Source organism: Phaenicophaeus curvirostris, chromosome 15, assembly GCF_032191515.1.
Source record: "Phaenicophaeus curvirostris isolate KB17595 chromosome 15, BPBGC_Pcur_1.0, whole genome shotgun sequence".
Taxonomy (NCBI): Eukaryota; Metazoa; Chordata; class Aves; order Cuculiformes; family Cuculidae; genus Phaenicophaeus; species Phaenicophaeus curvirostris.
In genome coordinates, this window is record NC_091406.1 from 444,597 (window position 1) to 456,634 (window position 12,038).

Sequence of the window (12,038 nt, forward strand, 5' to 3'; positions counted from 1 at the left end):
GTACCACGCTGTGCTGTGCTGTGCCACCCAGCACGGTGCCACGGTGCCCAGGCTGCGTTCAGCACGGCGATGGAAATACCCTGAATTTGGCTGTTGGGGCACAGGCTGGGGAAAGTGCGCAGCAGGTCTCGGTTCATGATAGCAAAGCTCCAGAATGTGATGGCCATGGTTATTACAGACAATAGAAAAACGGAGATTTACGAGATCCCACAGGGGATGCAGTGCTGACAAGGCGTGTAGCGGTACAGAGAATGGTGCTTTCTCGATGCCTGTGAAAGCCAGCCTGCAGTTACTTAAATTGTCTTTGTCTTCTTTCCAGCTGACATCATCTCTACAGTAGAGTTCAACCACACCGGAGAATTACTGGCAACAGGGGACAAGGGGGGCCGCGTTGTAATATTTCAGCGTGAGCAGGAGGTAAGTGTCGGTGAATGCAAAATGCCCATTTCATCCTTTTAAGAGAAGCTTCCTGCTGTTCCCTAATCCGTGTGTGTCACTCCTAACCTCGGGTCTCTCGTGGCAGGCTCCAAACTGAAAAGCAACTATTAGCATAACATAACAGAACCAGATTTCATCTTGGAAAATGACCTGCAAAACTGTGCTGCATTTCCTGCATCCCTCAGTGCTGGCTGCAGCCGGGTGTGACTTGGATCAGGCTGGCGCGTGTGGATGTGCCAGGGTGTCCGTCTTGTAGCTACCACCACCCACAAAATCACTCTTGCCACAAAAACCTCCAGCCAGCATAGACAGGTGAAGCAATCATGGTTCCCTTCTGAAACGCTTTGTCTCAGGAGATTTTAAGGAACTCTCTTTGAAGTTGCAGCCTGCCAAGCCTTCTGCAGGAGTGGCGAGCGCTCGGTGTTGAGCGCAGGTGCCTGTGCTGGCGTGAGCAAAGCCAACCTGGCCAGGGGAGTGGCTCAGCCACTGCTGCCTGGGACATACCCCACCACTTCCAAAGCCATCCCAGTCAGCGGGCCTGGCACGGCACGCACGGCCAGCGGAAGCCGTCCTCCCCTGTGGGTGTGTTTGCTGCGGGTGGAAGGGATGGGTCAAGCCTGGCCATGGAAAATGTCATGGTCCGATGGTGGCTTTAAATTCTGCTCACTGTGGCCAGGCACTTGGCGGCACTCAACAAACCGTAGGGAACAAGAGGGTCACCGGGCAATGTTCTCCTGCTCTCTGTGCCTCAGACTCCTCTCTGTTGCTCTTCCACAGAGCAAAAACCAGCCCCATCGCCGAGGAGAGTACAATGTCTACAGCACCTTCCAGAGCCATGAGCCGGAGTTCGATTACCTGAAGAGTCTGGAGATAGAGGAGAAGATCAATAAGATCCGATGGCTCCCGCAGCAGAACGCTGCCTATTTCCTGCTCTCCACCAACGGTACGTGGCTGCAGTGAAAGCCGCGCTGGCTCCCTTCGGGGTGACAGGGCTCCTGGGGCAGCGGGAGCCTGGCCAGAGCTGTCTGACAGAGCATGGTTCCTGTGCCCGAGGGTTTGTCCTTGTTTTACAGCACCTGTTCCCTGCGAGGCCCGGTCCCTTCCCCTGCTGACACCACGTTTGTTTATTTTTTGGATCTTGGAAACCCTTTTTTTTTTTTTTTAATAAGAAAACCCGCAGCTGATTTGTTTCAATTTGCAGCTGTGTTCAGCTCAGCAGCTACATGTTATGTTCAGATAAATACCAGGAGGATCCAGGAATATTACTTGGGATGAATGGAGCCTTAAGATGGATGTGACTTAATTACTTCAGGGAAAAAGGAGGGGTCTAATTCTCTTCCGTAACCAACTTACTTTGTATTATAGAATTGACTCTATTGATCATTGTAATAAAATTCGAAGACTTATTAAACTCATTTGGGGGGAGAATCGTTGAAATGCAATGAAGATTAATTATAGAGCATAATGTTCTGTTAATTGAGTTTTTAAATAATTTTTTGATTAACAGGGATATTATCTTTCCGTTTGGGAAGGTGTTTCACATGCTAGCAGGTCTTCAAAATTATTCTTTTAGAAATCCTCCCATGTTATGCTGTTTCTTTTTGTTCATACCGTTAAACTCACTTTACACATGGAAACCCCAGAAGTGGAGCGGGTTGATAAAACCAAAATTAATGGCACTCTCTTGGAATTGCCCTGTAAAGGAGGAAATGAAGATGGATGATATGTTTGTGTATGGAACGTGGTGGAAGTGATGCTAAACTACTGATAGTGCTTGCTCCAGCCCCGGTGCTTCTGCGGTTGCCTCCCCACCACCCCAGCCCCTCCTGGAGCCACCTCGGGCATCCGCATTCCTCTGTTCCTGTTTCCAAAGGGCTGGGGCAAGGAAGGCAGCGCCTCGCTGCTGGGGTCGGTGGGGGTGGCTGAGGGGTGTTCGCAGCATTAAGGTCAAAGAGGAGGACAAATGGAGCAGCAAATGGGGGTAGAATTAGGAGAGCTGCTGCATCCTTGGTATTTGATGCATTTCCAATTATTACAAGCTAAATTAACTGGGAAATTGCTCTCAGAAAGTAACCCGTGGCCCTGGGATAACTGCTGTATGAGCTATGAAATGGAGGAGGAAGAGATCTTACGTGGGGATTGTCTCTCAGATGGCAGTGTACCATTGCCGGAGCATCAGGCTCAGCTGCCCCGTACTGGTGCCAGCACCTCATCACCTTGTCTAGGGCGATGGCCCATCACGCATCGAACACTACACCAAGGGCATGACCTGAGGCTCTGAGCCCTGGGAGATCACTTCTTCTGTTATTTCTCCATTACTCCACTAGTTCTGTTCTGTTTTTCATCCATCTTCTTATCTGGAATGAACACCAGCAGTTGTCCAGCAGGAGGAGGAAAAGCAGGGCTCTGGAGATGAAGTGCTGTGGGGACAGGTACAGCTTCTGTAACCACTGCCAGCACGGTGCAGGTGGGAACGCAGCAGGCTTCTCACGGCTGCAAACCTTGGCGTGTCTGTCGGCGAGCGGCACAGGGGCAGCCAGGGGTAACCCTTCTCTTTCTCCTGCCCTCCAGATAAGACTGTGAAGCTATGGAAGGTCAGCGAGCGGGACAAGAGGCCGGAGGGATACAACCTCAAGGATGAGGATGGCCGTCTCCGAGACCCCTCCATGATCACCATGCTACGGGTGAGTGCGGGGAGACCAAGGCTGCCAAGGAGCCCTTTTCTCCAGGGTCTAGGATGAAAATCATAGCTGGTGTCACCTGTGTGTGACACCAGTGCTGGCTGTGCTACAGTACCAGGAATGCCATCTTGACACAGCGGGTTGATGCTGAAGGGCTGGTGGATGCCCCTTTTTTCAGAGGCTGGTGCTTTTGCTGGTGTGTGAGCACAGGAGCGAAGGAGGGAGTGTCTGCTGGAGCAGTGCCCGGACTGTGCCAGCCCTGGGCAGACGTGCAGTGCTCACGCTGGGTACCCCAACATGTGGGATTGCTGCTGCACCACCCAGCACGCCCGTCCCGGCGAGGAGGCAGCTACTGGAGCTCTCGCTTCTTGGTGTGTTCGCAAGCGCAACTTCTGCTTCGGTAGCACAGGAACCTTCTCTAAATGACTTTTCCTCTCAGCCTAAGGAGATTAAAACTGGCCTTCCAAATCAAATGTAAACACCTAAGGCTACATTTTCCATTTACTGTGAGGGGGATGGATGCACAGAGCCCATTAGTGCAGCCGCCCCTGCACCCTGGGAGCGTGTGGCAAGGAGAGGCCCATGGGCACGGCCGTGCCCGGCCGCTGGGCATTGTGTTGCCACCGTGGGAGCTGACTGCGCCTGGCTGGCAGTGCTGGTGAAATTGCTCTTCCCCCAGTGCTGCTCTGGGATAGTGTTTATGATCTTTGATTTGCATATAAAGAGTTTGCTCCGGCCGGAGGCAGCGTGCATGCCTGGTTAATTCAATCAGAGCTCACCCCAGCGAGAACAGGCGGTGCTGGAGACCCTGAGCAGGTGGGCCCAGCAGCGTGCCAGGTGCTCCTCTGTGAACGGGGAGAAGCCGTGCTCCCCGGCACAGACAGTAACTCCTTTAAGTCGTAGGCCTAGAAATGCCCAGTATGCAGTCATTTTGTCATGATGTTAATCAGCCCAGACTAGCTTGCAAATTATTAACATCCTGTCAGAATTTGCCTTTTGAGTACTTGGAGGTTTTATAGAAATGAAATGGTTGCTGTGATTATTCTTGGCTCACTTCTATGTGTTCCAGCTCCATTGCAGATGAAGCCATTGCAAACCCCAGACAGGTACTTAATTCTCATCTCCGCACTGAGTTGCTGCTGGTGGCTGGCAGGCATTTTTCTTTACAGAGCAAGAAAACGTTTCATTTCACATACATAAGTATTTGCTGTCATGTTTCAGGCAGCATTTCCAGCCTAATACGCTGTTACCTAGGTAGCCTGTCAGAGGAATTTGTTTGGCACCTGGGTGCGGGAGCTGGGGTTATCAGCCTCTGTGGGGCTGGAAGGCAGGTTTTAAACAGCCAGCGGTGCTAGGGGAGTTACTCAGTGAGTGCTGCCTTCTCTGGTTAAACGTGTGGGAAAAGCCCTGGGATTACTGAGGGAGTGTGGGTTGCAGTTTCGCCTCCATCTGTGCACTTGCTTTGGGTGGGTGGGCGGTGGATGCAGGAGGGCAGAGCTGGTGGGTCCCATCCCAGACTTGCCTCCACCAGTGGGGAGCGGCTGCCAGTCGTTTGGGGCCTGCAATGAGGGTAACGACACCTTGGCTGGGTGCACGGGCAATGCGATCATGAAAATATATAAATAATCATCATGCTTATCTTTGGTATTGATTGTGGGCATGAGCTGATTGCATTTGACTGCATCCTGGCACTTGAATTGCCAACCGCAGGGCTGCAGTGGAGCCGAAAATCAACCCAGGTGTTTTTGAAGCACTCGGCTGGTATTTACACCACCCAGCCTGTCCATCAGTGCTGGTCCCTGAGAAGAGGCACAGGTGCAGAGATGCTGCTGGCGGGGCTGATGCTGGGTCCAGCCCTGGGCAGTGCCAGGGATTTCCCGAAGACGTGGAACAGCCCCACAGCGTATCAGGGCTGTGTGCGGGGTGGGGGCAGCGAGACTATCCCGCTGGGCACCCACCTGCCCCATCCCTGCTCACCCTGGGAGCACCTCTGCACTGCCCGGGTGGTGAGGCAGCAGCAGGCACTGGAGTTTGTCTGAGGAGAAGGGAATTGCGATTTTTTTTTCCCCTGTAGAAAGTCCTACTGAAATACCTAAGAACTGGACACTTAATTGAAGTCCACTGTCTCTCTCGAAAGTTTCAGCCTTGATTTTACTTTTGGTCCATGTCTTCCTGATAGCAGCTTTATTCTGTGGATGGAGGAGTTTGCTGGCTGGGTGTCTTTCACTGTGCTGTGAGGTAAGGTGCTGCGGTTCTCCGCTCTCTGGCAAGCAGCCCCGCGGGAACATGCAGCTCCTGCTTCACAGCAACAGGAAGAGGTAAAACACGATGTAAGTGCTTGGTATTATGGTTATTAGTATCTGCCTGCGCAGCGCCTGCTGTCCCTGAGGACGGAGGATTGAGGAATCTTCACCAGCCCCGGTTTGATCTAATGTTTTGATGATTTTCCTTAGACAGATATTTACATAGCAGTCTCCATTTTCCTGCAGCTTCGTGTGTCTTTGACGTTTAATTGTCCTGTCATGCTCATGCTTTGGAGCATAGCTGCACCAATCCACAGTTTAATTTTTGACCACAGACAAGCAAAAAAGGGTTTTAAAACCACCTTGCTGCAATCAGCTCTTAGCTGTTCGTCGTAATGGTTTAAATGCACTTGATGAGCATTGTTCTCTGAGGAATTTCTAGCCCACATAGTGCAAAAGGAATATTTAACTCTGCTCAGCCTTTTGCTGTCATTAAAGAGCTCTATTTATTAGGATAGGCCCCAGTCTAATAGCTGCAGCCCTTCAGCCTTGTTTAACAGCCTCCGTGAGCTCTCAAGTGCTGGTTACTGTAGAGCCGTACCTGTGCCCTGGGATGTGTGTAGGAAATAATTAACAAATATAATATCCAGAGCTTAAATCTTTTTAAGCAGAGAACATGCTTGCTTTGGTCCCGCACAGCGCAGGTCAAGACTGCAGTGAAGCACCAGCGTGCACCCTCCCACCAGCACCCCAGCAGGAGGAGGCTGCAGACCCTGTCTGTGCTTTGGATGAGCAAAACTGGGGGAACTGGGTGGAGAGAGGCAGCTGCTGGGCTGGGCCTCCCTTCCTGATAGAGGGTTTGATCTTCACCGGAAGGCGATTTTCTGTGGTCTCCACCGGAGACCTCCCTGTGTGAGGAAAGACCCAGGCCAGGTGCGATGGGCAGCGCGTGGCTGCGCCCGCTTCTTGGTGATCATAGCTGTCACGGAGCTCTCTCTGCACCCACGAGCCAAGAAATCTGAATGCTTTGATCAAATGGGAGATACAAAATAGAATTTATGACAGGTTTTGCGGGAGCTGAAAGAGTGAAGTGTTAAGTCCGAAGCGGTTTCCTCTGTGGAGGCAGCGCTGTGTTTCCGCTGCATCCAGTGCACCTCATGGGCAGCCCCAGAGCAGAGCTGTTCGTGGGAGAGGGATGGAGGACGCTTTGGAGAAGGACTGCTGTGCTGCTCCATTTCTGCCCTGGCAAAGAGATTTTCTTTCTGTTGTAAGCGTTCTCCAAAACATTGTCATTTAAATGACAAAGTAATGGGAAACGTTCAGCTTTTTGGGCTATAAAATGCACATGGCAGAACTAATCAATTTCAAACGATCGTCCTCAAACCATTGCCACAGAAATTAAAAAAAAAAAAGGGTTTTCCCATTTTCATTAGTTGCTCACGCTGCTCTAAAGCCTGTGTAACAAGCTCTGTGTAACACTGGCGTGCCCGGCTGCCCGTGGGTAGCGTGGCCCCTCTGCCCGCGCAGGGCGGCGCTGGGCTCCCCGCCGTGCGGTGCCGTCTCTGGGAGCTGCTCTGCTGCTCTGGGATGTGCTGGGGCACCCGTGTGCCCTGCCTGCACCGCTGCCCGTTTCATCCTGCAGGTGCTTGAAGAAAAGTGAAGGACCCCATTCTACCTGCCCTTTTCTCATGTTTTTGTTCTTCCCAGGTCAGGAGTCAAATTCTTTCTTTTCTGGTGAAAAGTCATTATTCATCCTTTTAGCATTTGTAAACTTGCCTTGAAATGCTGATGACCAGAATTGACCTTTTGGTTATTTTTTCCATCTCTTCTTCCACAGCAATTACGTGTGTCTGTGTCTAGACAGACCGTAACAACGATGCACCAGGCAGAGTTATCAAACGGGTGGGGATTGCTTTGACTTTGTGTGTGGTAACAGGACTGTGCTTCTGCACGCTCCTTCCTGGAAAAGCAGGAAAACCGTACTCTGCTGAGGGGATTTTACTGACCCTGGGGCTTGTTCAGAAAGAGAAAAGTTTAGCAATATCTTATTAAACAATCTCATCTTCAAGGAGAGTGCGGTTCTAATGAGATTGACATAAAGACTAAAGGATTTTTAACTTCAAATAAGAAGTGTTCTGTTTGTTCTGTGAGGTTTCTGCAAACTGATTTCAGAATTGAGGTGTAGATGGTGGAAGTGATTCTGGAGCATAATTCCTGAGTAAGGATAAATTCTCAGTTACAAACAAAAAAAAACCCCAGTCATGCTATAAAAATATACAGAGAATGGGGAATCTGGGATGATTTGGGCTGTGTGTGGAATGACACATGCTCAACCATGCACTAAGAACCCTCTGTGAACTGGCCCCATTTTTGGAGTGGATGTTTGTGTTGGTGGCCTCAGCAGCTGGTCCTGGTGCCCCAGCTGGGACCCAGGCCCTTCTGGGCAGCCTGCACCTTTCGGACCCGTACGTGTTGAAGGTGGATCTTCAGCTGGCAGCGAGCCTGTGCCTGCCTTTCGCTGCGTGGAATGAGGCTCGGTAACATGTGGCAGAAGAAACGGTGTCAGTGTGATGCTACCAAGGAGGGAAATGTCTGGGGAAAAGAGATGAAACCAGGCTCTTTGTCAGCTACACAGGCCAGTAATGAGATAGCGGGTTCATCCTCCCACGGGAGGGCACCTTCCGCGCTGCACGGGGAAAGGCCAACGAGACAAAATCCTGACGAGCATGAAATTGTCAGTCTGCCATGAAAATAGCATTTGATGCACATTTTGTCTGCAAAATATTAATCTACAGGCAGGGTTGGCCAGTTACAGAACGTGTTTTTTGGAGGTAAGAATTAAACACCAGGGAGCACATGCAGAGGAGCTCGGCTGCTGGAGTGAGCCAAGAACCTTGCTGGATTTTCCCCTGAGCAGCTAGCTCTGCTTTCTCGTTTGCCAGGAACTGTGTTACATTTTCCTTCTTGCAAACCCAAGGTTGAGGTTAATTTGGGCTTTGGTAATGACTAATCCCACTTGGCCAAGTCCTACCAGCTCGCCAGGGCTGCGGAGCAAGCTGTATGGAGCAGGGTCGGTGGGCTGTACCTGGGCATCACCACGGTGCTGCCCTGCTGCCTGTCCTGCTTGCAGGTAGTCACAGAGCTTCAGTTGCAGCTGGTACTGAGGCTTGGTAACCCCTGATGAGGTGGCAGCTGGATAGACACCTAAATGGATTGATTATTGATTGGGTTTTTTTAATGGCTGCTACACCCTTCAGGAACTTTTGGCCTCCAGCGTCCCATTGGAAGGATTCCCAGCAACGCTTTCACCTTGCGTGCAGGTGGTGGTTCCCATCTTGCTGTGGGGCTGTGCTGGGGGCTGTGTGTCCGCAGTCTGAGCCCCGCTAACGGGCAGCTCGAACGTGGCACATGTGGGGCTTGTGCTGTGGGAGATCTGTGTCTGTGCCGACCTTCGTCTTCTACCCTTGTATATTGAGGTGGGTTCTGAAAGCGCTGCCACGCAGCCCCTCTGGGCAGAGGACGTTTTTTTTCTGAGAACACGAAGCCTCTGCATCTCTTCAGGCCACGTCCATCACAGTGACATAAACGATGAGGAGAATCTCTGCCTCCTACCTCGAGAGCAGGGACCGTTTGGTGAGGGTTGACGTGACCACAGTGAAAGGGGGGAACCTGATGGGAACAGAGGGCAAAGCAGTGAAGTGGCAGTGATTACTGACGTCGTGTGCCCTGTGCTGCGCTCCTTGACCCGGCATCTGCAGGTGGTGGGAGGACCTGCAGTACTGGTGGTGGGAAGGGGCCAGGACACGCCGGCTGCCTCCATCCCCAGCCACAGAGAAAATGAATTTTACAGCTCAAGGGAGGATTAGTGCCTCATTAACTCTGGAAAGGAGAAGCCTTTGCCAGACGAGGGGAGTGGAATCGAGTGTTATGCACTTTGAATGAGTGGGACCAGCTCTTTTGCAGGGGGTGCCTGCTAAAGGCAGAAGGAAAAATTAAGACATATTTTGTTGTAAATGGAAAATGACTGGCATTCCCCCCCTTCCTGAAAACAGAAAGTAATTTAATTCATTAGTCACTTATTTTATTTGACAGCCTTTCTATGTACTTGATGTGGTTTGTTACACTGAATTACCCTTTAATAATGGCTCTGTATAATACCAGAGCCTGCCCCGCAGGTTGGCGCTGTAATTGAAGAAGGGATGCACCGAGGAGGGCTCTGCGCTGCTGAGGATTGCCATGGCAATGCTGGGTGCTTTCCGCAGACGCTGGCTTGGCCTCTGTGTGCTTCAAAAGAAATAAAAAGACCGTGTGTCAGTTGCTGTCACGTTGCCCTGTTCGTCAGGCGCTTTCTCTTCACCATCACGAAGCGCTGTGCCCTGAACTTTCCCTGCCTGGGACAGCATCGCTGCAGCAGGGACCAGTCTGTGGGGTCTTCCCTCAGACCACCCTCCCTTTGACTTTATTGTATGTTCAGACAAAGCGCAGCGCAGGTGTCCGTCGGGCGCTGGGATGGGCTCTGGGGCGCAGGGGGCTGCGTTGCTGGAACAGGCGCAGCCCAGAACAGTCCCGTGGTGGTGAGCAGGGAGGCAGAAGGCTCTTTGCTTGTGATTTCCATGTCAGCAAGGGCGTGTGTCAGTGCTGGTACCAGGCTCGAGCCATTGACACAGGCTCACGTCTCCCTCCCCTGTGGCAGCGGCATTTCCAGCCGGCTTTGGGGCAGATTCCAGTGGAGAAGAGATTAAACCCAGGCTGGGGCCCAGCCAGTGCTGGGCAGCTGCTCTCCCTGGCTATCGTGAGACGGGATCTGCCTGCTGCTGCAAGATTTCTGCTGTTGCAGGATTAGATTCCTGAGCTGGGGTGCTCTCCTGGTGCATTCCTGGCAGCTCCTGTCTCAAAGCACCAGTGCTTTCAGGTTCAAGTTCTTATCATTGATATTCTTAACGAAAAGCTCACAGCATGCGATGAGAAGGGGCACAGACACTTGCTGGTTTCCATATTCCAGTGCAGATTCTTATGCCGTAGCAGATAAAAAATCCTGCTGTAACAAAATCCTCTGAGATGACCAGGTTTGTTCCTGTCATGAGGCTTTACCTGGTGTGAGACCAAGTTTCAGACAGAAAAAACTCCCCAGAATTTGGCTCTGAAGAAACGTGTGGAGATTTTTCTTGGTTGAAGCGTTTCGGTTAGCTGTGGTTGCAAGTAGCTGCCATATGAAAGCTGGGTAGAGAACTGTGCTGGGATGCTGGAAGTTGCGGATGGCCCTGGGGACCCAGGTTGCCCTGCTTGCTTCGCACCACGGTGCGCGCTGCTGGGCTCTTGCTGGGGAGAACTGCCCTGGGGTTTGACCACGCAGCACCATCTCGCTGAGTGAAACGCTCTGCTGAAACCTTCGTTGTACTTAGTTCTGTGCCTGGTGAGGCCCAGTGTAACCACTGAGCCCTTTCCCTTTGCACAATCGTCATGTCTGACGGTGAATGACAGCCTGGTTCTTGTAATCCCTGAGCCAAGCGTCCCCAGATGGCTGCGCAGAGTCCTTCAGCAGCAAACGATGCATCATTGGCCGTGTCAGGCTGAATTAGCAGGCAGGCTCGTCACATTAAGCTCAGGCTCTGAGCTGGCAGTCCCTGTGCTCTAGTGTCACTCGAGCTGGCTGTCACACTCCCGTCCCCACCTCAGCATAAGAAATCTCTTTGGGCAGCACACAGATAATACAAGCAGTAATGAAGTAGCTCGAGGGAATAGCTCACTGGCAAACAGGAGCGCAGAGTGACACCTTTCTAGTGTATTAGGTTGCCTGTGGAGCGTTATGTCTGAAGTTATTATTTACACCACTCCTCGTGTGTGCTATTCTTATTGCGCCTCCCCTTCCCCGGTGCTTACATGAGTTATGCTTATTAATCTAAAGGCAAACGTGTGTATCTCGGTTTCCAATCCCTCCATCTGTCCATGCCCTGTGTGTTCCCCTTCCCTGTCTCTTCTCATCTCTTGCCTCCGTCACTTCACTGTGAAGCAAATGCAGAGAAGTTAAAAGACAAATCTGTGCTCATCTGGATCCCTCAAGAAATACGCTTTTGTTAGAAGTGCTCCAGGAGTTTCAGATTCCAGTTAACTGTGACAAAACAAGGTAGAATAGGGTTTTATTTACTTTTTCAGAGAAGGGATGGCTGCTGCAGGAGATCCAAGCTGCTTTACTGGGTTCTTGCTGCCTCTCAGTGATTTAACTGCACTGCCGCCTCTTTCATAAGTGAAGGGCTTCTGTGTCTGCCTTTCCTTCTGTTCTTACGCTTAGGAAGGTGTTAGGTTTCCTTGGGGACTGCCTGCTAAGAGGCAGGTGGGATGGAGCGCTGGCAGCCAGTGCTCTGCGGGCACCCGCCGTGGGAGCATTCCCCCCATGCCAGGTGCTGTTGTGGGCCGGGTGGGACAGGTGGACCCTGTCCCTGGGTGCTGATGCTCTGCTTCCCGTCCTGCAGGTACCTGTGCTCCGGCCCATGGACCTGATGGTGGAGGCCACCCCCCGGAGGGTGTTTGCCAATGCTCACACCTACCACATCAACTCCATCTCTGTCAACAGCGACTACGAGACCTACATGTCAGCGGATGACCTGAGGATAAACCTGTGGAACTTTGAAATTACAAATCAAAGTTTTAGTATCCTTTGGTGCGTGCCAGTCTGTGG

General features: G+C 51.6%; 1 protein-coding gene across 2 annotated transcripts in view; it reads left to right on the forward strand.

Moving 5' to 3' along the window:
* Nucleotides 1-12,038, forward strand: part of PPP2R2B (protein phosphatase 2 regulatory subunit Bbeta) — a 67,411-nt gene that overhangs the window by 48,240 nt on the left and 7,133 nt on the right. For both annotated transcript variants that reach the window (XM_069869213.1, XM_069869214.1), the window contains 4 exons: nucleotides 320-417; nucleotides 1,216-1,381; nucleotides 3,010-3,122; nucleotides 11,833-12,010. In XM_069869213.1, coding sequence (XP_069725314.1) covers nucleotides 320-417; nucleotides 1,216-1,381; nucleotides 3,010-3,122; nucleotides 11,833-12,010 — 555 coding nt within the window. The remainder of the gene's footprint in view (nucleotides 1-319; nucleotides 418-1,215; nucleotides 1,382-3,009; nucleotides 3,123-11,832; nucleotides 12,011-12,038) is intronic.